This window comes from Pelophylax lessonae, assembly GCF_965119305.1.
Source record: "Pelophylax lessonae genome assembly, chromosome: 9".
Lineage (NCBI taxonomy): Eukaryota > Metazoa > Chordata > Amphibia > Anura > Ranidae > Pelophylax > Pelophylax lessonae.
Genome location: NC_138776.1, coordinates 22061750 through 22085201, shown reverse-complemented (window position 1 = coordinate 22085201; position 23452 = coordinate 22061750). Strand labels below are relative to the sequence as shown.

Below are 23452 nucleotides of genomic sequence, written 5' to 3'. Positions count from 1 at the left end.
TTTTAATGGATCTCCCTTTTCAGGGGGATCGCCTCCCCTGGATGACATTATCTAAGGGTCTCACGGGGGGAGGAGTGCCTTTTCTTCCACAAGCTAACAGGGGTAAGGGCCTTCGTCGCAGACGGGGTCCCTCCTTTTCGGCTCTCAAACAGTTTCTCGTCCCTCGACCCGGGGACAGTCGATGTGGCGTAGTCCTTCAAGACTTCCTCGGGTGGTTCCAAACGACCCTGGTCTGTCAAACAAGAGATTGTTTGTTTTTTTCCAGACCTGCGAACAAGGCCTGAAGGTGCGTCCTCACCCATTTACGGGGTGGGGAGGGACGTTTTTGCCGGTTCTTGGGCTTGCAGCTATCCCGGTTGCCAGGCAGCTGGGTTCAGGAGGTCCGGTTGCAAGATCGAGTTTCGATCTGTTTTTTTTTCTGGCAAGGTTTTCCCTTCCAATGTACGGCTGTCCCCGGATCGCTTGCAGGTGCTCTGTGGGGCAGTTCAGGCTCTGGTTCAACAAGCTGGATCTAATGGTCCTTTGATGGTTCTGTACGGATCAAAAATTCAAGATGGTATCGGTTCTCACGATGGTGGCTTCCCTACACCAGGGGGATTCCTGGCCTCCATAGACATCAAGATGCCTACCTTCATAGTTACATAGTTACATAGTTAGTGAGGTTGAAAAAAGACATCAGTCCATCCAGTTCAACCTATGATGTGTGTGTGTGTTTGCTTTTAACCGTACATTGCATACCCCTGTATGTTGTACATTGTATACCCCTGTATGTTGTGGTCTTTAAGGTGTCCATCTAATAGTTTTTTGAAACTATCAATGCTCCCTGCTGATACGACTGCTTGTGGAAGAGAATTCCACATCCTTACCGTTCTTACAGTGAAGAACCCCTTACGCACTTTAAGGTTGAACCGCCTTTCCTCAAGTTTTAGTGAGTGGCCACGTGTCTTATTGTATCTCCTTTCTCTGAATAGATTGTTCCTTATGCTCGGGTCACCAGTACAGTAATTGTACATTGATATCATATCCCCCCTCAATCGTCTCTTCTCCAGAGAGAAAAGGTTCAGTGCTTGTAGTCTTTCCTCATAGCTGATGTCCTCCATTCCCCTAATTATTTTTGTTGCCCTTCTCTGGACTTTCTCCAGTTCCAGCACATCCTTCCTGAGGACTGTTGCCCAGAACTGGACAGCATACTCCAGATGTGGCCGGACCAGAGTCTTGTAGAGTGGGAGAATTATCTCTTTATTTCTGGAGTGAATCCCCTTTTTTATACATCCCAGTATTCTGTTGGCTTTGCTTGCGGCGGCTTGGCATTGCATGCCACTGCCAAGCCTGTTGTCTACCAGTACCCCCAAGTCCTTTTCCATCCTAGACTCACCCAGAGGTTCCCCCCCTAGTGAGTAGCTTGCTTTCTGGTTTCTGGCCCCCAAGTGCATTACTTTACATTTATCAACATTAAACCTCATCTGCCATGTAGTTGCCCACCCCGTTATTTTGTTCAGGTCTGCTTGCAAGGTTTCCACATCCTGCATAGAAGATATTGGCATGCCTAGTTTAGTATCATCTGCAAATACTGAGATTGTACTAGATATCCCCTCCTCCAGATCATTTATGAATAAATTAAACAGGATTGGTCCCAGGACAGAACCCTGGGGGACCCCACTTTCCACACCCGCCCAATCCGAGTACTCCCCATTAATCACCACCCTCTGTACTCTCCCCTGGAGCCAGTTCTCTATCCAGGTACTCACCTTATGATCCATACCTACCTTCCTTAGTTTGAACAGTAATCGTTTGTGGGGAACGGTGTCAAAGGCCTTTGCAAAGTCCAGATATACCACATCCACAGGTTTCCCTTTATCTAGGTGGCTGCTCACTTCATCGTAGAAGGTTAATAGATTGGTTTGGCAGGAACGATTTTTCATAAATCCATGCTGATTACTACTTATAATACCGTTTTCATTACTAAAGTCTTGTATGTGGTCCCTTAACATCCCCTCCAAAATTTTGCAGACTACAGATGTTAGGCTGACCGGCCTATAGTTACCCGGGATATATCTCGGCCCCTTTTTAAATATTGGTACCACGTTGGCTTTTTTCCAATCAGCTGGCACCATACCCGTCTGTAAACTATCCTTAAAGATCAGGAATGATGGTCTGGCAATCACCTGGCTGAGCTCATTAAGAACCCTCGGGTGCAAGCCATCCGGTCCCGGGGATTTATTTATGTTAAGTTTCTCTAGTTCAGCTCTAAGTCTATCCTCTGTTAGCCATGGCGGCACTTCCTGAGGTGTATTATTTAGTTCGGCCTTACAAGCTGGGTTCGTGTAGCCCCCCGATTCTTTTGTGAAGACTGAAGAGAAGAAATTATTTAACACTTCCGCCTTTTCTTTGTCCTCAGTGGCCATATTTCCTTTATTATCTTTTATGGGGCCAATGTGTTCTGGCCTCGCTTTCTTACTGTTTATATACTTAAAGAACTTCTTGGGGTTCTTTTTACTCTCCTCCACTATATGTCTCTCGTGTTCTATTTTAGCCGCCCTGATTTCATCTTTACATTTCTTATTACACTCTTTGTAATGCTTAAATCCCACATCCCAAATCACATCCCATTATGTTCAGGACACCAACGGTTTCTCTGTTTTTGCCGTGGGGAAGGATTTCTATCGGTTTGTGGGGTTACCCCTTGGTCTTGCCTCTGCTCCTCGGGTCTTCACAAGGGTGTTGGCTCTGGTCCTGGCGCTGTTGTGGCAGTGGGGCGTATCGGTCCTGGTTTCCTGGCTGATCTGCTTCTCCGTGTGGTATCCCCTACGATGCTGAAAACGCAGTTGGAAGTCACCATGAGAACTCTAGAGGAGTTCAGGTGGGTTCTGAACCTTCAGAAGTCATTCATGGTCCCTTCCATGAGACTGGACTATCTGGGCCTGACTTTGGACTCGTCCTCAGTCAGGGTGTTTTCTCCCTCCGGGGAAAAAACTCTTGAAACTTCGGACTGCGGTTCAACTGTTGCTGTCCTGCATATGGTCTTCCCTTCGGACCTGCATGCAAGTTCTGGGACTGATGGTGTCATCTTCGAGACAGTCCCTTTCGCTCAATCCCTCTCGGGGATCCCCCAGATGGCTATCCTTCTCGAATGGGACTAGATTCCAATCTCTCTGGATTCAGATCCTGCTGAGCCGGCTGACCAGGGAGTCTTGATCTGGAATCCTTCCTCCCCATTTTACTGGACAATTGTCACTGCGTTTGCAAGCCTGTCCGGGAGGGGAGGAGTCCTCGGCAGGTTCTCTGCTTCGGGAGTATGGTCCCTGGAGGATCCAGGTTACAGATCAAGGTCCTGGAGCTGAGAGCGATCCGGCTTTGCCTAGTTCACTGGATCGGGTACCTGCAGCTGTCTGGTGCACATTCATTAGACTACGCCACAACGTGGCTTATGTCATTCACCAAGGGTGTCCTTGCAGCCTTGGAAGTGACAATTCTTCACTGGGCAGAGCACCTTGTTCCAGCTCCCTCCGCTGTTCCCTTTTCAGGTGTGGAAACTTTAGCAGGTGGATTGCCTCAGTCAACAGGGCTTGGATGCAGGTGAATGGTCCGTTCATCCGGAGTTGTTTCAGCAGTCATGCCTTCGTTGGGGGCACTCCAGATGTGGACCTGTTGGCGTCCCATCTACTGGATAGTGCTGAGTCTTGTGGCCCACTTCCAGGACCCTCTGGCGGGTGCTTTGGTGGCACCATGGGTTCTGTCATAGGCAAGAACATTCGCTAAGTTCAACTTGAACAATGCCAAGAAGTTTAGCGTGGTCTTCTGCGCAAGGCTGACGCTGGCATGGTCGTGTGAGAGTGCTCATGGATGGGACAAGGCCAGTATCAGCTGCTGTCTGCCTTTCCTCCTCTCAAGTTGCTGCCAAGAATTCTTCGCAGGATCGAGGCAGAAGGGATTCCGGTCTTTCTCCTGGCTCCGGACTGACCTCGCCGAGCTTGGTGCGCTGACCTGGTCAGGCTAGCATCAGATGCTCCTTGGAGAATTCCTCTCAGGGAGGAGTTATTGTCTCCAGGGCCAATCTCCCATCCGACTTTGAGGTCGCTGGCTTTGCCGGCTTGGCTGTTTAAAAACCAGGTGCTGAAGGACGGGGGATTGTCTGCTTCAGTGATTTCCACCCTGCTTAAAGCATGGAAGCGACTTCTAGGATGATTTTTCCTTATACGTGAAAGTCATATATTGCGTGGTGTGAGTCTCCTGGGGCTCCACCTCTCTCTTACTCGGTGGCCCGGATCTTACTCGGTGGCCCTGGCTTCCTTCAGTTGAATCAAGAGTTGGCCTTGAGTACTGTCAAGGGTCAGGTTACGGCTTTGGCAATTTTCTTCCAAAGGTCGTTTGGCCGCCCGTTTCCTGGTGCGTAACTTCCTCCAGGGGGTGCGATACTTGGTACTTCCAGTGCAACCTCCGTCACCAACTGGGAACCTTGATTTGGTGCAGTCGGTTCTTTAAGAACCTCCGTTTGCTAATATTCGTGGGGATCCCCTGCCTACCTTATTATAGAAGGTGGCCTTCTGGTTGCTGTCATTCTGTCCGCAGGGTGGTGACTGGCGACTTGTCATGTCATGTCGTTCTCCCTATGTGTTGGTTTATGGGGCCAAGTGATACTTCGTCCGGATGTGTCCTTCCCTCCGAAGGTGGTTTCTGGTGCTCACTTGCACGAGGACGTTGTATTACCATCTTGTGTCCTAAGTCCTCACATCCTAAGGAATATGCGTTGCATACTCTGGATAGAGTTCGGGCACTCAAGGTGTAGTTGGCGACTACTGAGTCTTTTCGTGAGTCAGGTTCACTCTGTGTACTTACGGATGGCCCAAGAACAGGGCTGCCTGCGCCTGCTGCGACTATTTCCAGATAGATCGGACAGTCGGTGGTGCAGGCTTATTCAATTAAGGGTCAGGTCCTATCTTTCCCTGTTTTGGCGCATTCCACTCGGGTGCCTGGTGCCTCCTGGGCTTTTCATAATACAGGCATCTGTGCTTCAGGTTGCAAGATGGTTACCTGGGCCTACGGCCACACCACCTTGAATGCGCCCGCTCTCGTCTGATCTCGGAAGCTAAGCAGGGTCAGGCCTGGTTAGTACTTTATCGGTTAACATCTTTACCAATTTTTATGAGGTGGACGTGCTGGCATCTGCGGATGCCTCTTTTGGCCGCAAGGTTTTTGCTGGCTGCTGTCTAGAGGGCTTTTGGCCTTCCTTGAGGGTGTTTACGGTTTGTTTCAGGTGGGCCTCATCTTTTGTTCTGATGAGTCTTATGTTGCCTGGTTGGCTATGTTTAACCTTGGGGACTTGTTCTTTTCTGCTGTTCCCACCCCTCATTTTATGGCACTGCTTCGGGACGTCCCTACTGGTATGGATCAGAGAACTGCATCCGTCAATGAACGATAGAGAAAACTGGATTTTTGACTTACCGTAAAATCCTTTTCTCTTAAGTTCATTGACAGACGCAGTACCCGCCCCTTAATTTTGAGTTGGGTTGGTGTTACTTTCTGACACTGCTTTGATACAAAACTGACATCCTATGCAGGAAGGGAGAATGTGTACCCTCCGGGACTGCCCATAGGCGTAGCCAGAACTTTATTTCTGCCTAGTGTCCTACTCCTGTAGGGGGCAGTATAACCCTACCGATATGGATCAGAGAACTGCGTCTGTCAATGAACTTAAGAGAAAAGGATTTTACTGTAAGTCAAAAATCCAGTTTTAGTAAAATAATTAAATTTCCATGGTCTGTGTACTGTGGGAGTCCAGATATAGGCTTCTGGGTGTAGTAACATTTTAACTCCTTATTCTTCTCTCTTCAGTTATTATTTTCCTGCTGTTTTTTTTTTTTTGTTCTTTTTTATAGTATTAACCGTTAATATTTAAACTTTTGTGTGTTTAATATTTTTGCACCTTTAACATTATATTTATACATTTCATATATAACTGCTTCTCCTTAGGTGGACGTCATATGACGTCCTGAAATTTAAGTCATTAAATCTGAATGGTGGGTTCAGCTGCAGGCATTATTCAGAGATCATCCTTTTCTGCTGGCGGTTCCCTGTAAAAAAGTAAAGAGCCACTGTCCCACGTGCTCGCACGCAGAAGCGAACCCAGAATGTCAGCATCCCATGTAATAGGAATAGAGCATGACAGGTCCTCTTTATGGAGAGATCTGGGGTCTACAAGACCCCACAGCTCTCCTCTAGGCTGGAAAGCCTGAGACCCAAAAAAAAAATCTCCGGTTCTTCAGCCTAGAGGAGAGATGTGGGGTCTTGTAGACTCTCGGAGGTTGGGCGCGACACTATATTGTCACGTCAAGTTGTAAACACTGGATAAGAAATAGGAATAGGGCATGGCAGGTCCTCTTTATGGAGAGATCTGGGGTCTACAAAACCTCACATCTCTCCCCAAGGCTAGAAAGCCTGAGATCCAAAAAAAAAAAGGTTCTCCAGACTAGAGGAGAGATGTGGGGTCTTGTAGACCCCAGATCTCTCCATAAAGAGGACCTGTCATGCCCTATTCCTATTTCTTATCCAGTGTTTACAACTTGACATGACAATATAGTGTTGCGCCCAACCTCCGAGAGTCATAGAGATGTCCTCAGTCAGCTCTATGGTAAACTTCCGCTACCGGCGGATTCCTTTCCCGAGTCGCCGATCGCCACGGTAGAAATCTTCCTGGGCTGATGTGGTTAAAATTGCGCACACTAGTGGAATGGCGCCAAACTTCAGAAAGCTTTCTAAATTTTTACAGGTTACCAGTTTAGAGTTACAGAGGGGGTCTAGGGCTAAAATTATCGCTCTCGCTCGAACGATCACCGCGATACCTCACATGTGTAAAGAAAAAGGAGAAATCTATTTTGGCATGCGAATAAATGAATGTTCTTGTTGATTATTAATGATTATGGAAGCGATCCATCGATCGGGGGAGTCGTATTGTTTGACATGAGATGGGACTGTCCTTTCTCCAACATCCTTTCTCATCCAATAGATATGAAAACAACAGATGGGACTCGAGCGAATATGAAAACGATAGGAACTCGGGAATAAACAAGTTAAGCAGACCTCCAAATGTCCAAAAAGAATACGAATGTCAACCTTATCCAATTCCATTTTGTATGGCTTATTATAATGTTTTGTCTCATTTAGGGAGCGTGAATTTGATGTCTTCATTATCCCACACTTCCCTATGCACTTAGCACCCCCCCCCCCCCCCATCCCCATCCCTATGAGTGGATATTTCTAATGTTAAACTCTTATGAGCAAACACAATATTCTGCCTTAGCTGCCTGCCTACCATCATGCAGGAAAAATACACTAGGGTGGGTCTCCCTTGTAGGTAGCAAAGCATAAAAACCTTCTACACAGCAGGAAGGATAACTGTGGTGAAATGTTTAGGCCACCATTGCCAATCTCCTTCTGAAAATGCTAGTTGCTTGACTTTGTCTGGGAGCAGTGCTTGCTGAGTCACTGTTGTAGAAAAGGTATGTAGCAAGTGAAATCGGTAATTCTGATGGGCTTACTTCATTTGGGTAAGCGATTTAGAAAGTAATGCAGCCATTGCATCAGCATGGCTGCTAGGAAACTGTAATTTAGCCGTTACATCGGCATGGCTGCCAGACAACTGTCATTTAACCATTACATCAGCTTGGCTGCCAAGAAATTGTCATTTAGCTGGTACATAGGCATTGCTGCCAGCAAACTGTCATTTAGCCGTTACCTCCACATTGCTGCCAGGCACATTACATCAGCATGGCTGCCAGGAAACTGTCATTTAGCTATTACTTCAGCATGGCTGCCAGGAAACTGTCATTTAACTATTACATCAGCATGGCTGCCAAGAAATTGACATTTAGCGAGGCATAAGCATTGCTGCCAGAAAACTGTTATTTAGCCGTTACCTCCGCATGGCTGCCAGGCACATTGCATGAGCATGGCTGCCAGGGAACTGTCATTTAGCTATTACAACAGCATGGCTGCCAGGCAACTGTCATTTAGCTATTATATTAGCATGGCTGCCAGGCAACTGTCATTTAGCCGTTACATCAGCATGGCTGCCAGGCAACTGTCATTTAGCAATTACATCAGCATGCTGCCAGCAAGCTGTCATTTAGCCGTTAACTCTGCATGGCTGCCAAGCAACTGTCATTTAGCCGTTAAATCAGCATGGCTGCCAGGAAACTGTCGCTTAACCATTACATCGGCATGGCTGCCAAGCAACTGTCAGTTAGCCGTTACATCTGCATGGCTGCTAGGCAACTGCCAGTTAGCCGTTACATCTGCATGGCTGCCAGGCAACTGTAATTTAGCCGTTACCTCTGCATGGCTGCCAGGCAACTGTCATTTAGCCCTTACTTCAGCATGGCTGCCAGGAAACTGTCATTTAACCATTACATCAGCATGCCTGCCAAGCAACTGTCATTTAGCCATTACATCAGCATGGCTGCCAAGCAACTGTCATTTAGCCATTACATCAGCATGGCTGTCAGGCGACTGTCATTTAACCATTACATCCGCATGGCTGTCAGGCAACTGTCATTTAACTATTACATCAGCATGGCTGCCAAGAAATTGACATTTAGCCGTTGCATAAGCATTGCTGCCAGCAAACTGTCATTAATCCTTTACCTCCGCATGGCTGCCAGGCACATTACATCAGCATGGCTGCCAGGAAACTGTCATTTAGCTATTACAACAGCATGGCTGCCAGGCAACTTTCATTTAGCTATTAGATTAGCATGGCTGCCAGGCAAATGTCATTTAGCCGTTACATCAGCATGGCTGCCAGGCAACTGTCATTTAGCCCTTACCTCTGCCTCCAATATCATACAATGTTACTTGGGTTCCGTCATAGTGCCCAGTGCTTCCAATATAATACAATGTCAGTTTGGTTCAGTCATGGTACCCAGTGCCTCCAATATAATACAATGTTAGTTGGGTTCAGTCATGGTACCCAGTGCCTCCAATATAATACAATGTTAGTTGGGTTCAGTCATGGTACCCAGTGCTTCCAATATAATACAATGTTGGTTGGGTTCAGTCATGGTACCCAGTGCTTCCAATATACAGGTCCCTCTTAACAAATTGGCATATTGTGATAAAGTTCATTATCTTTTCTGTAATGTACTGATAAACATTAGACTTTCATATATTTTAGATCCATTACACACAACTGAAGTAGTGCAAGCCTTTTATTTTTTTAATATTGATGATTTTGGCATACAGCTCATGAAAACCCCAAATTCCTATCTCAAAAAATTAGCATATTTCATCCGACCAATAAAAGAAAAGTGTTTTTAATCCAGCGGCCTTGAGCTCATCCAGAGTGTTGGGTCTTGCGTCTCTCAACTTTCTCTTCACAACATCCCACAGATTCTCTATGGGGTTCAGGTCAGGAGAGTTGGCAGGCCAATTGAGCACAGTAATACCATGGTCAGTAAACCATTTACCAGTGGTTTTGGCACTGTGAGCAGGTGCCAGGTCATGCTGAAAAATGAAATCTTCATCTCCATAAAGCTTTTCAGCAGATGGAAGCATGAAGTGCTCCAAAATCTCCTGATAGCTAGCTGCATTGACCCTGCCCTTGATAAAACACAGTGGACCAACACCAGCAGCTGACATGGCACCCCAGACCATCACTGACTGTGGGTACTTGACACTGTACTTCAGGCATTTCCCTCTCCCCAGTCTTCCTCAGGGTCCGGTCACCTCTTCTCGTTGTGCAGCGTTTTCTGCCACACTTTTTCCTTCCCACAGACTTCCCACTGAGGTGCCTTGATACAGCACTCTGGGAACAGCCTATTCGTTCAGAAATTTCTTTCTGTGTCTTACCCTCTTGCTTGAGGGTGTCAATGATGGCCTTCTGGACAGCAGTCAGGTCGGCAGTCTTACCCATGATTGCGGTTTTGAGTAATGAACCAGGCTGGGAGTTTTTAAAAGCCTCAGGAATCTTTTGCAGGTGTTTAGAGTTAATTAGTTGATTCAGATGATTAGGTTAATAGCTCGTTTAGAGAACCTTTTCATGATATGCTAATTTTTTGAGATAGGAATTTGGGGTTTTCATGAGCTGTATGCCAAAATCATCAATATTAAAACAATAAAAGGCTTGCACTACTTCAGTTGTGTGTAATGAATCTAAAATATATGAAAGTCTAATGTTTATCAGTACATTACAGAAAATAATGAACTTTATCACAATATGCTAATTTGTTGAGAGGGACCTGTATATTGGAAGCACTGGGTACCATGACTGAACGCAACCAACATTGTATTATATTGGAAGCACTGGGTACCATGACTGAACCGAACTAAAATTGTATTATATTGGAAGCACTGGGTACCATGACTGAACCCAACCAACATTGTATTATATTGGAAGCACTGGGTACCATGACTGAACCCAACCAACATTGTATTATATTGGAAGCACTGGGTACCATGACTGAACCAAACTAAAATTGTATTATATTGGAAGCACTGGGTACCATGACTGAACCCAACCAACATTGTATTATATTAGAAGCACTGGGTACCATGACTGAACCCAACCAACATTGTATTATATTGGAAGCACTGGGTACCATGACTGAACCGAACTAAAATTGTATTATATTGGAAGCACTGGGTACCATGACTGAACCCAACCAACATTGTATTATATTAGAAGCACTGGGTACCATGACTGAACCCAACCAACATTGTATTATATTGGAAGCACTGGGTACCATGACTGAACCCAACTAATATTGTATTATATTGGAAGCACTGGGTACCATGACTGAACCCAACTAATATTGTATTATATTGGAGGCACTGGGTACCATGACTGAACCCAACCAACATTGTATTATATTGGAAGCACTGGGTACCATGACTGAACCGAACTAAAATTGTATTATATTGGAAGCACTGGGTACCATGACTGAACCCAACCAACATTGTATTATATTGGAAGCACTGGGTACCATGACTGAACCCAACTAACATTGTATTATATTGGAAGCACTGGGTACCATGACTGAACCCAACTAATATTGTATTATATTGGAAGCACTGGGTACCATGACTGAACCCAACTAACATTGTATTATATTGGAGGCACTGGGTACCATGACTGAACCCAACCAACATTGTATTATATTGGAAGCACTGGGTACCATGACTGAACCGAACTAACATTGTAATATATTGGAAGCACTGGGTACCATGACTGAACCAAACTAACATTGTATTATATTGGAAGCACTGGGCACTATGACTGAACCCAACTAACATTGTATTATATTGGAAGCACTGGGTACCATGACTGAACCCAACTAACATTGTATTATATTGGAAGCACTGGGTACCATGACTGAACCCAACTAATATTGTATTATATTGGAAGCACTGGGTACCATGACTGAACCCAACTAACATTGTATTATATTGGAGGCACTGGGTACCATGACTGAACCCAACCAACATTGTATTATATTAGAAGCACTGGGTACCATGACTGAACCGAACTAACATTGTATTATATTGGAAGCACTGGGTACCATGACTGAACCGAACTAACATTGTATTATATTGGAAGCACTGGGTACCATGACTGAACCGAACTAACATTGTATTATATTGGAAGCACTGGGTACCATGACTGAACCCAACTAACATTGTATTATATTGGAAGCACTGGGTACCATGACTGAACCCAACCAACATTGTATCATATTGGAAGCACTAGGTACTATGACTGAACCCAACCAACATTGTATTATATTGGAAGCACTGGGTACCATGACTGAACCCAACCAACATTGTATTATATTGGAAGCACTGGGTACCATGACTGAACCCAACCAACATTGTATTATATTGGAAGCACTGGGTACCATGACTGAACCCAACCAACATTGTATTATATTGGAAGCACTGGGTACTATGACTGAACCCAACCAATACAGGTGGTCCCCGGGTTAAAAGACACCTGACTTACAAATGACTCCTACTTACAAATGGAGGTAGACAACAGGAAGTGAGAGAAATCTACCCCCAGGAAGGGAAGTTCACTCCTGGAAGAGTTATCATGGGAAAATGTGTCTCCACTGAAGCTTTATCGCCAATACTTTTTTCCAAAACAACCCAAAATTTTCAAAATCGAATTGTCACAGGGACAGAAAGTAAGAGGAAATCTTCTGAATGGGCACAGACAGCAAAACAAATGTTACAGGGGTGTTAACCCTTCCCTATGCTATCCAAAAACTTAAAAATAACATTTTTGGCTGGAGCTACACTTAAAAAATGTACCTGTTCCAACTTACATACAAATTAAATTTAAGAACAAACCTACAGACCCAACCTTGTTTGTAACCCCCGGGGACTGCCTGTATTGGAATACAGTGGGTACGGAAAGTATTCAGACCCCCTTAAATTTTTCACTCTTTGTTATATTGCAGCCATTTGCTAAAATCATTTAAGTTCATTCTTCTTCCTCATGAATGTACACATAGCACCCCATACTGACACAAAAACACAGAATTGTTGACATTGTTGCACATTTATTAATAAAGAAAAACTGAAATATCACATGGTCCTAAGTATTCAGACCCTTTGCTGTGACACTCATATATTTAACTCAGGTGCTTTCCATTTCTTCTGATCATCCTTGAGATGGTTCTACACCTTCATTTGAGTCCAGCTGTGTTTGATTATACTGATTGGACTTGATTAGGAAAGCCACACACCTGTCTATATAAGACCTTCCAGATCACAATGCATGTCAGAGCAAATGAGAATCATGAGGTCAAAGGAACTGCCTGAAGAGCTCAGAGACAGAATTGTGGCAAGGCACAGATCTGGCCAAGGTTAGAAAAAGATTTCTGCTGCACCTAAGGTTCCTAAGAGCACAGTGGCCTCCATAATCCTCAAATGGAAGACGTTTGGGAGGACCAGAACCCTTCCTAGAGCTGGCCGTCCGGCCAAACTGAGCTATCGGGGGAGAAGAGCCTTGGTGAGAGAGGTAAAGAAGAACCCAAAGATCACTGTGGCTGAGCTCCAGAGATGCAGTCAGGAGATGGGAGAAAGTTGTAGAAAGTCAACCATCACTGCAGCCCTCCACCAGTCGGGGCTTTATGGCAGAGTGGCCCGACGGAAGCCTCTCCTCAGTGTAAGACACATGAAAGCCCGCATGGAGTTTGCTAAAAAACACCTGAAGGACTCCAAGATGGTGAGAAATAAGATTCTCTGGTCTGATGAGACCAAAATAGAACTTTTTGGCCTTAATTCTAAGCGGTATGTGTGGAGAAAACCAGGCACTGCTCATCACCTGTCCAATACAGTCCCAACAGTGAAGCATGGTGGTGGCAGCATCATGCTGTGGGGGTGTTTTTCAGCTGCAGGGACAGGACGACTGGTTGCAATCGAGGGAAATATGAATGCGGTCAAGTACAGGGATATCCTGGACAAAAACCTTCTCCAGAGTGCTCTGGACCTCAGACTGGGCCGAAGGTTTACCTTCCAACAAGACAATGACCCTAAGCACACAGCTAAAATAACGAAGGAGTGGCTTCACAACAACTCCGTGACTGTTCTTGAATGGCCCAGCCAGAGCCCTGACTTAAACCCAATTGAGCATCTCTGGAGAGACCTAAAAATGGCTGTCCACCAACGTTTACCATCCAACCTGACAGAACTGGAGAGGATCTGCAAGGAGGAATGGCAGAGGATCCCCAAATCCAGGTGTGAAAGACTTGTTGCATCTTTCCCAAAAAGACTCCTGGCTGTATTAGATCAAAAGGGGGCTTCTACTAAATACTGAGCAAAGGGTCTGAATACTTAGGACCATGTGATATTTCAGTTTTTCTTTTTTAATAAATCTGCAACGATGTCAACAATTCTGTGTTTTTCTGTCAGTATGGGGTGCTATGTGTACATTCATGAGGAAGAAGAATGAACTTAAATGATTTTAGCAAATGGCTGCAATATAACAAAGAGTGAAAAATTTAAGGGGGTCTGAATACTTTCCGTACCCACTGTATATTGGAAGCACTGGGTACCATGACTGAACTTAATCAACATTGTAATGGAAGCACTAGGAATCATGACTGAACCCAACCATCACTATATTTTATTGGAAGTGCTAGGTACCATGACTAAACCCAACCAACATTGTATTCTTTTGGAAGCACTGGGTACCATGACTGAACTTCGTTATTTGACATTGTATTATATTGGAATCTCGAAGTAGGACAACTGAACACAACCAACATTGTATTATGTTTGAAGTACTGGGAACCAAGACTGAACCCAACTGACATTGTATTCTATCGGAAGCAATGGGTACCATGATTGAATCCAACCTACATTGTATTATATTTAAAAGCACTGGGTATCATGACTGAACGCAATCTACACTGTTTTACATTGAAAGCACTGGGTACCATGACTAACGTTTTCTAATATGGGACAATTCTAAATGTCAAGCAAGAATGTTTCGGTTCTCAGTATAGACTCTGAGCATTGAAAATGTGTCTGTGTACTTTAATATGTTTATTTGTTTAAAGGAGGAAGACCTAAACTCCGATGATGAGCTGTCAGAAGATGGTCAGACCAGACAAAAAGCCGAGAGGCGCAGAGCCAAGAAGAAGGTGAGTGGAAATATGTTGGAGGAACATTGCCCATTCTAAGAAAATAGACCCAATATTTCTATCTAGTGTTATGGTGCCCCCTGGCAGGTGTTGTAGGCTGACCTGGGGTGCAGGGTCTAAGCCACAGCTGTTCTTCAAGATAGCAGGGAATGATGGTCTGGGAGACCCCAATGGTCTTCAGTTTTCTTTGCTGCAAACTGGCAGCAGGTCAGAGCTGTTCGTATCATTACACGAAGTAGAGGCTGGAATTGGAAGGCTGCAATGTGGAGTGGAGGCTGTTTACAAGGCTTTCGACAGGAGAGTAGTTAGTTACAAAGTTACATAGTTATGTTCAAAAAAGACACCAGTCCATCCAGTTCAACGTATAAATGTTTGTCAGTAGTACATTGTATATCCCTGTATGTTGTGGTCGTTAAGGTGCCCATCTAATAGTTTTTTTAAACTATTGACGCTCCCTGCTGATACCACTGCTTGTGGAAGAGAATTCCACATCCTTACCGCTCTGACAGTAAAGAACCCTTTACGCAGTTTAAGGTTAAACCTTTTCTCTTCTAATTTAGGTGAATGGCTGCGTGTCTTTTTTAAATTCCCTCTCGCTGAAAAGTTTGTTCCCTATGCTAGGGTTGCCAGCACAGTGTTTGTACATTGATATCATATCCCCCCTGAATCGTCTCTTCTCCAGAGAGACTAAGTTCAATGCTTGTAGCCTTTCCTCATAGCTGAAGTCCTCCAGTCCCTTTATTAGCTTTGTTGCTCTTGTGTAGACTCTATCCAGTTCCAGCACATCCTTCCTGAGGACCGGTGCCCAGAACTGGACGGCATACTCCAGATGCGGCCGGATCAGAGTCTTGTAGAGTGGGAAAATTATCGTTTTATCTCTGGAGTGAATCCCCTTTTTAATGCATGCCAATATTCTGTTGGCTTTGCTTGCAGCAGCTTGGCATTGCATGCCATTGCTGAGCTTGTCATCTACTAGAACCCCAGGTCCTTTTCCATGCTAGATTCCCCCAGAGGTTCTTCCCATAGTGAGTAACTTGCATTCATATTTTTGGCACCCAAATGCATTAATTTACATTTTTGAACATTAAACCTCATTTGCCATGTAGTTGCCCACCTCATTATTTTGTTCAGCTCTTCTTGTAAGGTTTCCACATCCTGCTTAGCTTAGTATCGTCCGCAAATACTGAGATTGAGCTGGCTATTCCATGCTCTAGATCATTTATGAATAAATTAAGCAGGATTGGTCCAAGGACAGACCCTTTGGGGACCCCACTTTCCACACCAGACCATTCTGAGTACACCACCCTTTGGACTCGCCCCTGAACCAGTTTACAATCCAGGTACTCACCCTATGGTCCATACCTACGTATCTAAGTTTGTACAGTAAACATTTGTGGGGAACTGTATCATATGTCTTTGCAAAATCCAGATACACCACATCCATAGGCCTTCCTTTATCTAGATGGCAGTTCACTTCTTCATAGAAGGTTAATAGATTGGTCTGGCGAGAACGATTTTTACCATGAATCCATCCTGATTACTACTAGTGATACCGTTTTCTTGACTAAAATCTTGTATTTAATCCCTTATCATCCCCTCCAATAGCTTGCAGACTATTGATGTTAGGCTAACCGGCCTGTAGTTGCCAGGGATATATCTCGGCCCTTTTTTAAATATTGGTGCCACGTTGGCTTTTCTCCAATCAGCTGGTACCATTCCCATCAGTAGACTGTACAAACAAATTAGGAACGATGGTCTGCCTATTACCTGGCTGAGTTCCTTAAGGACCCTTGGGTGTAAGCCATCTGGACCCGGTGACTTATTTATGTTGTTTTTTTACATCTATTTCTAACTCTGTCTTTTGTTAACCATGATGGTGCTTTCTGTGACGCGTTTTTAACATTACAATCTAGGTCACTGTATCCCCCCATTTCTTTTGTGAAGACTGAGGAGAAGAATTTATTCAAAACTTTTGCCTTCTCTCTGTCCTTTGTAGCCAAATTCTCTTCATCATCCTTTATGGTGCCAATATGTTCTGGCCTCACTTTCTTATTATTTATATACTTAAATAATTTATTTTACTCTCTTCCGCAATGTGCCTTTCGTGTTCTATCTTAGCCGCCTTGATTGCGCTCTTACATTTCTTATTACATTCTTTGTAGTGTTGGAATGCTGACAATGACCTCTCAGCCTTGTATTTTTTTTAAAGGCCTTTTTCTTTTGTTTTTATATGCATTTTTATGTTGGAGATTAGCCACCCAGGGTTTATTTTAGCTCTTTTATATTTCAATATTTTTATTGAGGTAATAAGATAATATCAAAAAGGCACACTTTTTGAACAATAGTGCAAACAGGTATAAGATCAAATACAAGTGTAGTCATGTATTTTCTTCAGGTTCAAGAATTATCGGGCAACAAAACAGTATTTTAAGAGTATGAGAAAAAAAGATAAAGCTGAACCCCCCTGTACATTCTTATTCATATCTTCAGTATAGAACTATATGTTCCATCAAAATATCATGTAATTATTGAAAAAATCAGATAAGCGAAGAGAGGAGAAATTGTGAAAAAGAAGAAAAAGGTAGGAGAAAGGGGAGTTGATCAGGGAAAAGTAAAGGAGTCGTCAGAGTTTCATTAGGGTATGGATAAGTATTGTATCCATGGATCCCACGTCACATCGAATTTCTTAGTGGAGTTGTGGAGAATACAGACAGGTAAAGTCTATCATTACCCATTATCCAGTTAAGTTTATTCTTTATGTATTTAAGGGGTACTGTTGACTGCTTCCAGTATTTAGCAATAGCTATTCTGGCTGCTAAGAATATATATAAGTAACGAGTTTTGTCAATTTCTTGGGAGCCTCCTCGGGAAGTTTTTGAAAAAGCGCTGGTTCCGGGATCTACGTATATTAACCCCTGTCACTGAGAGTATCAGATTAAATACACAAATCCAGACTCTAGCGAATACAGGGCATTACCACCAAACATGATACATTGTACCCATCTGGCCACAACGCCTAAAGAAAATGGGAGATGCAGGCAGGTGCATCTTTGCAACTCTGGTCGGGACTATATCCCAACGTAGCAGCGTTTTATAGTTTGCTTCAATTATTGTTCTGTTAATGGATATTTTGGATAATGCATAGGCAATATCTTGCCATTTAGACAATTTTAAAAGTGGTATTCAAGTCCTGTTCCCATTCAGGGGCTTGCCTCCGTTACAACACAAATGGCTCAGCAGGGGAGATCGCCGTACCAACATTGGATTGTTAGTACAGCTGCTCCAACCTGGGCTGTCAGGTTTTTTTTCCCACCAAAAAAAAACTGGCAGTGTGTGCCAGGCTTTAGTGCTCTGTATTGAGACAAGTACCCACTTTAGAGAGATGTGCATTGTTCATATTTCATGTCTGAGGTTTACAACCACTGAGTGTAGATATGGTAAAAGAATTACTATTAAGGATGTACTACTAGAGACACTTGGACAATTCCTGGGCATTTCAGTTTTATTTTTATTAGTTACAAGATGTACCTGTAGATTCTGGCTTTGAGTTTTCAGGAGTCATCTTCATATATTGGAGGAAGTCTTATCAAGTCCATAGCAGCAGTGACCACCATTATACAATGTGCTCCGTGTTCATTAAAAAAAATATGTTCTATATAAATTGGGTTTATGTACTGGGATACTATGAGCTCTACTTATATGAATAGTTATTGGAGGAAGCGAATAATTCAACTCTCTGATTCTACCCTCAGAGGCAGCGAGAGCGGAAAAGGCTCGAGAAGAAGAAAGATCTTGAAGAGAAAGAACAGGTATGTAGATGGCGATCTTCTAATCTACTAATCAGCCTTGTTTATACATTTCCATCTTACCACTCCATATGCAATGAGCCGTGTAAATCAGCCTCTGGACAACTGAGCTTTCACTCTAATACGCATTTTCTCAACAAGGGTTCCTCCAAAGGTTAGCAGGGGTTCTTTGAGCTTTGAACACTGACCACCAATGTATGGGTACACTCTGTATGCACCCTGCGTGTGGTCTATGTGCACCCTCCACGCAGCCTGTATGCCCCCCGCGCGAAGCCTGTATGCACCCTGCGCCCTGTCTGTATGCACCCTGCGCAGACCCCGCGCCCTGTCTGTATGCACCCTGCGCAGACCCCGCGCCCTGTCTGTATGCACCCTGCGCAGACCCCGCGCCCTGTCTGTATGCACCCTGCGCAGACCCCGCGCCCTGTCTGTATGCACCCTGCGCAGACCCCGCGCCCTGTCTGTATGCACCCTGCGCAGACCCCGCGCCCTGTCTGTATGCACCCTGCGCAGACCCCGCGCCCTGTCTGTATGCACCCTGCGCAGACCCCGCTCCCTGTCTTTATGCACCCTGCGCCGACCCGCGCCCTGTCTGTATGCACCCCGCGCAGACCTTGCGCCCTGTCTGTATGCACCCCGGGCAGACCCCGCGCCCTGTCTGTATGCACCCTGCGCAGACCCCGCGCCCTGTCTGTATGCACCCTGCGCAGACCCCGCGCCCTGTCTGTATGCACCCTGCGCAGACCCCGCGCCCTGTCTGTATGCACCCTGCGCAGACCCCGCGCCCTGTCTGTATGCACCCTGCGCAGACCCCGCGCCCTGTCTGTATGCACCCTGCGCAGACCCCGCGCCCTGTCTGTATGCACCCTGCGCAGACCCCGCGCCCTGTCTGTATGCACCCTGCGCAGACCCCGCGCCGCCCTGTCTGTATGCACCCTGCGCAGACCCCGCGCCCTGTCTTTATGCACCCCGCGCAGACCCCGCGCCCTGTCTGTATGCACCCCGCGCCCTGTCTGTATGCACCCTGCGCAGACCCCGCGCCCTGTCTGTATGCACCCTGCGCAGACCCCGCGCCCTGTCTGTATGCACCCTGCGCAGACCCCGCGCCCTGTCTGTATGCACCCTGCGCAGACCCCGCGCCCTGTCTGTATGCACCCTGCGCAGACCCCGCACCGCCCTGTCTGTATGCACCCTGCGCAGACCCCGCGCCCTGTCTTTATGCACCCCGCGCAGACCCCGCGCCCTGTCTGTATGCACCCCGCGCCCTGTCTGTGTGCACCCTGCGCAGACCCCGCGCCCTGTCTGTATGCACCCTGCGCAGACCCCGCACCCTGTCTGTATGCACCCTGCGCAGATCCCGCGCCCTGTCTGTATGCACCCTGCGCAGACCCCCGCGCCCTGTCTTTATGCACCCTGCGCCAACCCCGCGCCCTGTCTGTATGCACCCCGCGCAGACCTTGCGCCCTGTCTGTATGCACCCCGGGCAGACCTTGCGCCCTGTCTGTATGCACCCCGCACAGACCCTGCGCCCTGTCTGTATGCACCCCGCACAGACCCTGCGCCCTGTCTGTATGCACCCCGCGCCCTGTCTGTATGCGCGCACTCTCTGTATGCACCCCGCCCAGACCCCACACACTGTCTGTATGCACCCCGCGCAGACCTTGCGCACTCTCTGTATGCACCCCGTGTAGATCCCTGATTTTTCTCAGTACTTATTTTCTGTAAATCCTCTATTTAGGGAAGATCTAGCAGAGTAACATGAGTTTGATTTTGTTAAATAACACCCCCTTAATGATCTTAGATAATATTAGATCTCATTTCAGGAACCATCTGTGCAGAAATTTTCTTTGAGGTTCACACATTTCTTTTTTTTTTAAAGATGATTTCACTAACTTTTCCCCTGAGAGTACCAATGTTTTAATAACACCATAACGGTAACATTATCATGTGCTCAGTGAAATGTGTGGCTGTAACAGTACGGAAGGTACAACGAGGAAGAAAACATTTAATTTTTGTGGGAATATTGGGATCGCTAGAGATTGTCTGATGAGCCAACTTTATTTATTTGTTCCATTCTTTTTTTTTTTGTCTGTATGCACCCCGCGCAGACCTTGCGCCCTGTCTGTATGCACCCCGGGCAGACCCCGCGCCCTGTCTGTATGCACCCTGCGCAGACCCTGCGCCCTGTCTGTATGCACCCTGCGCAGACCCCTGAGAGTACCAATGTTTTAATAACACCATAACGGTAACATTATCATGTGCTCAGTGAAATGTGTGGCTGTAACAGTACGGAAGGTACAACGAGGAAGAAAACATTTAATTTTTGTGGGAATATTGGGATCGCTAGAGATTGTCTGATGAGCCAACTTTATTTATTTGTTCCATTCTTTTTTTTTACATTTTTTGTTAATTTCTCTGTAAGTTCTGATACTGAAGAACAATCTGATCCTCCACAGAGGGCCATTATTATTATTATTATTATTATTATTATTATTTGTATTATTTTTTATTATTTTTATTGTAATATTTTTTTTTTTTTTGTAAATTTCTGTGTATTAAGTTTTGCACGTTAAACAAGAACATATCAACACAACACAGTGCCATGCAGGGCATACATATAAACAAAACAGTGACAACGGGTCACCCAAAACCCAACCCCCCCAGCCCACCCACCACCCCAGGCTCCACTCAGCTGGTCCACTATTCCGACAAATACGCCTCAAGGAGGCTAGTAAAACCCCCAATGCCGGCTCAACCCACCCGTAGCAACCCTATAGTGCGGAAATATAACAGAGAGAGCAAACAACAGCTATTAGCATCCTCCCCTAATTACAGAAAAGAGAATTAATTTATAAAGTGTTGGAGAATTGTGCAGTGTCAGTGTAGCAGAAAGGCAGCCTAAGCATGGAACGGGGCGGCACAGTGGTGTAGTGGTCAGCACTTTCACCTAGCAGCAAGAGGGTTGCTGGTTCAAATCCCAACCACGACACTACCTGCCTGGAGTTTGCATGTTCTCCCTGTGCCTGCGTGGGTTTCCTCCGGGTACTCTGGTTTCCTCCCACACTCCAAAGACATGCTGGTAGGTTAATTGGATCCTGTATAAAAAAATTGGCCCTATGTATGTATGAATGTGAGTTAGGGACCTTAGATTGTAAGCTCCTTGAGGGCAGGGACTGATGTGAATGTGCAATGTATATGTAAAGCGCAGCGTAAATTGACAGCGATATATAAGTACCTGAAATAAATAAACATACCCACATACACCCCAGCTTAGAAGGACATTATGACCCTTATGACTGTTCAGCAGAGGTCGAGGCCGGAGAATCCAGCCACAGCTTCCACACCTTATCAAATTGGCGAGGGCATCCCTTTTTATTGGAATATTAATAGTAATAATTATTCTTTAAAAATAATCTCCTCTTCAGTGTTAGACATTTATAGGTGTAAAAAGACTCACAAACATTGTGACCAAACGAAACTGAAAATTACAACTTTCAAAGTAACCTAAAACAATAATGGGAATCCAAAGTAAACCCATAATAAAATAGGGCTTGTTCACACCAGGTACAGTGCGAGAGCTGGTACACCACACAGAGAAATACTCTCAGACCTGAGACCACCATCCAGCACGTTGCAGCATTACAGGCCTCCTCTGGCCACCAGCACCCAGAGCACTGTGCATTACAGTCTGTCCCAGTCAGACCTGAGACCACCATCCAGCACTGTGCCAGCATTACAGGCCTCCTCTGACCACCAGCACCCCGAGCACTGTGCATTACAGGTCAGACCTGAGACCATCATTCAGCACTGTGCCAGTATTACAGGCCTCCTCTGACAACCGGCATCCAGAGCACTGTGCATTAGATGCCTCCCCTCAGAGTGACCACTGTCTAGAGCACTGTGTGTGCATTACAGGCCTCCTCTGACCACCGGCATCCAGAGCACTGTGCATTAGATGCCTCCCCTCAGAGTGACCACTGTCTAGAGCACTGTGTGTGCATTACAGGCCTCCTCTGACCACCGGCATCCAGAGCACTGTGCATTAGAGGCCTCCCCTCGGAGTGACCACTGTCTAGAGCACTGTGTTTGCATTACAGGCCTCCTCTGACCTCCGGCATCCAGAGCACTGTGCATTAGAGGCCTCCCCTCAGAGTGACCACTGTCTAGAGCACTGTGTGTGCATTACAGGCCTCCTTTGACAAACGGCATCCAGAGCACTATGCAGCATCAGGCCTCTCAGACCACTGTCCAGAGCACTGTGTATTACAGGCCTCCTCACACCGTCCAGAGTGGCTAAATCTGTGAGTTTGTTCAAACCCCTCTAATACTATAAATAATAACATATTCAATTTTTTTTTTACTCCAGGACTATATATAATGAGTTTGAAATTCTATAGAAATGCTTGAATAATGCATTACTATTTACCTAAACCTATTTGATTTTAGTTGGCTAAAATGTACTGGAGATTTTAGTCGACTAAAACCATTGCAGATGACTACAATGGGACTAAAACTAAAATGGCATTTTAGTCAAAAGACTATGACTAAAACTAAATCAAAATTAAATGCCAAAATGAACACTGCTGCACTATATACCGCTCTCCTAAAAGCACTATATACAGATGTATATATACCCCCCCCATCCATGTGTCCCGCCCCCTAATCTACGTGCAAGCATGGATTCCAATGGGGTTTTTTTTTAAGCACCTGATTAGAGCCAGAGGCTCTAATAGGCTTCAAAAAAGGGTGGGCTCGGGGCGCAGAGCACTGCGCCCCAAGACCACCAAGTTGTGTTGCAATAGCGAATGAATATTCGCTATTACCACGCTGATTCTTTTCCTGGCCAATCAGGAAGTGGGTCCTGAGACCCGTTTCCCGATTGACCGAAAGGGGAAGCCATGCCATTGGCTGAGGAGGAGGGGGGAGGAGACGCAGGGGAAGCCCACAAGGAGGAGACTGAGGGGGAAGCCACCGCTGCTGCCAGGCCAGGGTGAGTGAGCCGGT

General features: G+C 45.6%; 1 protein-coding gene across 1 annotated transcript in view; it reads left to right on the top strand.

Annotated features, from left to right (window-relative positions):
- LOC309563770 (uncharacterized protein) overlaps window positions 1–23452 on the top strand; it is a 204498-nt gene that overhangs the window by 94716 nt on the left and 86330 nt on the right. The window contains exons 4-5 of the mRNA XM_082268371.1: window positions 14559–14642; window positions 18395–18451. Coding sequence (XP_082124497.1) covers window positions 14559–14642; window positions 18395–18451 — 141 coding nt within the window. The remainder of the gene's footprint in view (window positions 1–14558; window positions 14643–18394; window positions 18452–23452) is intronic.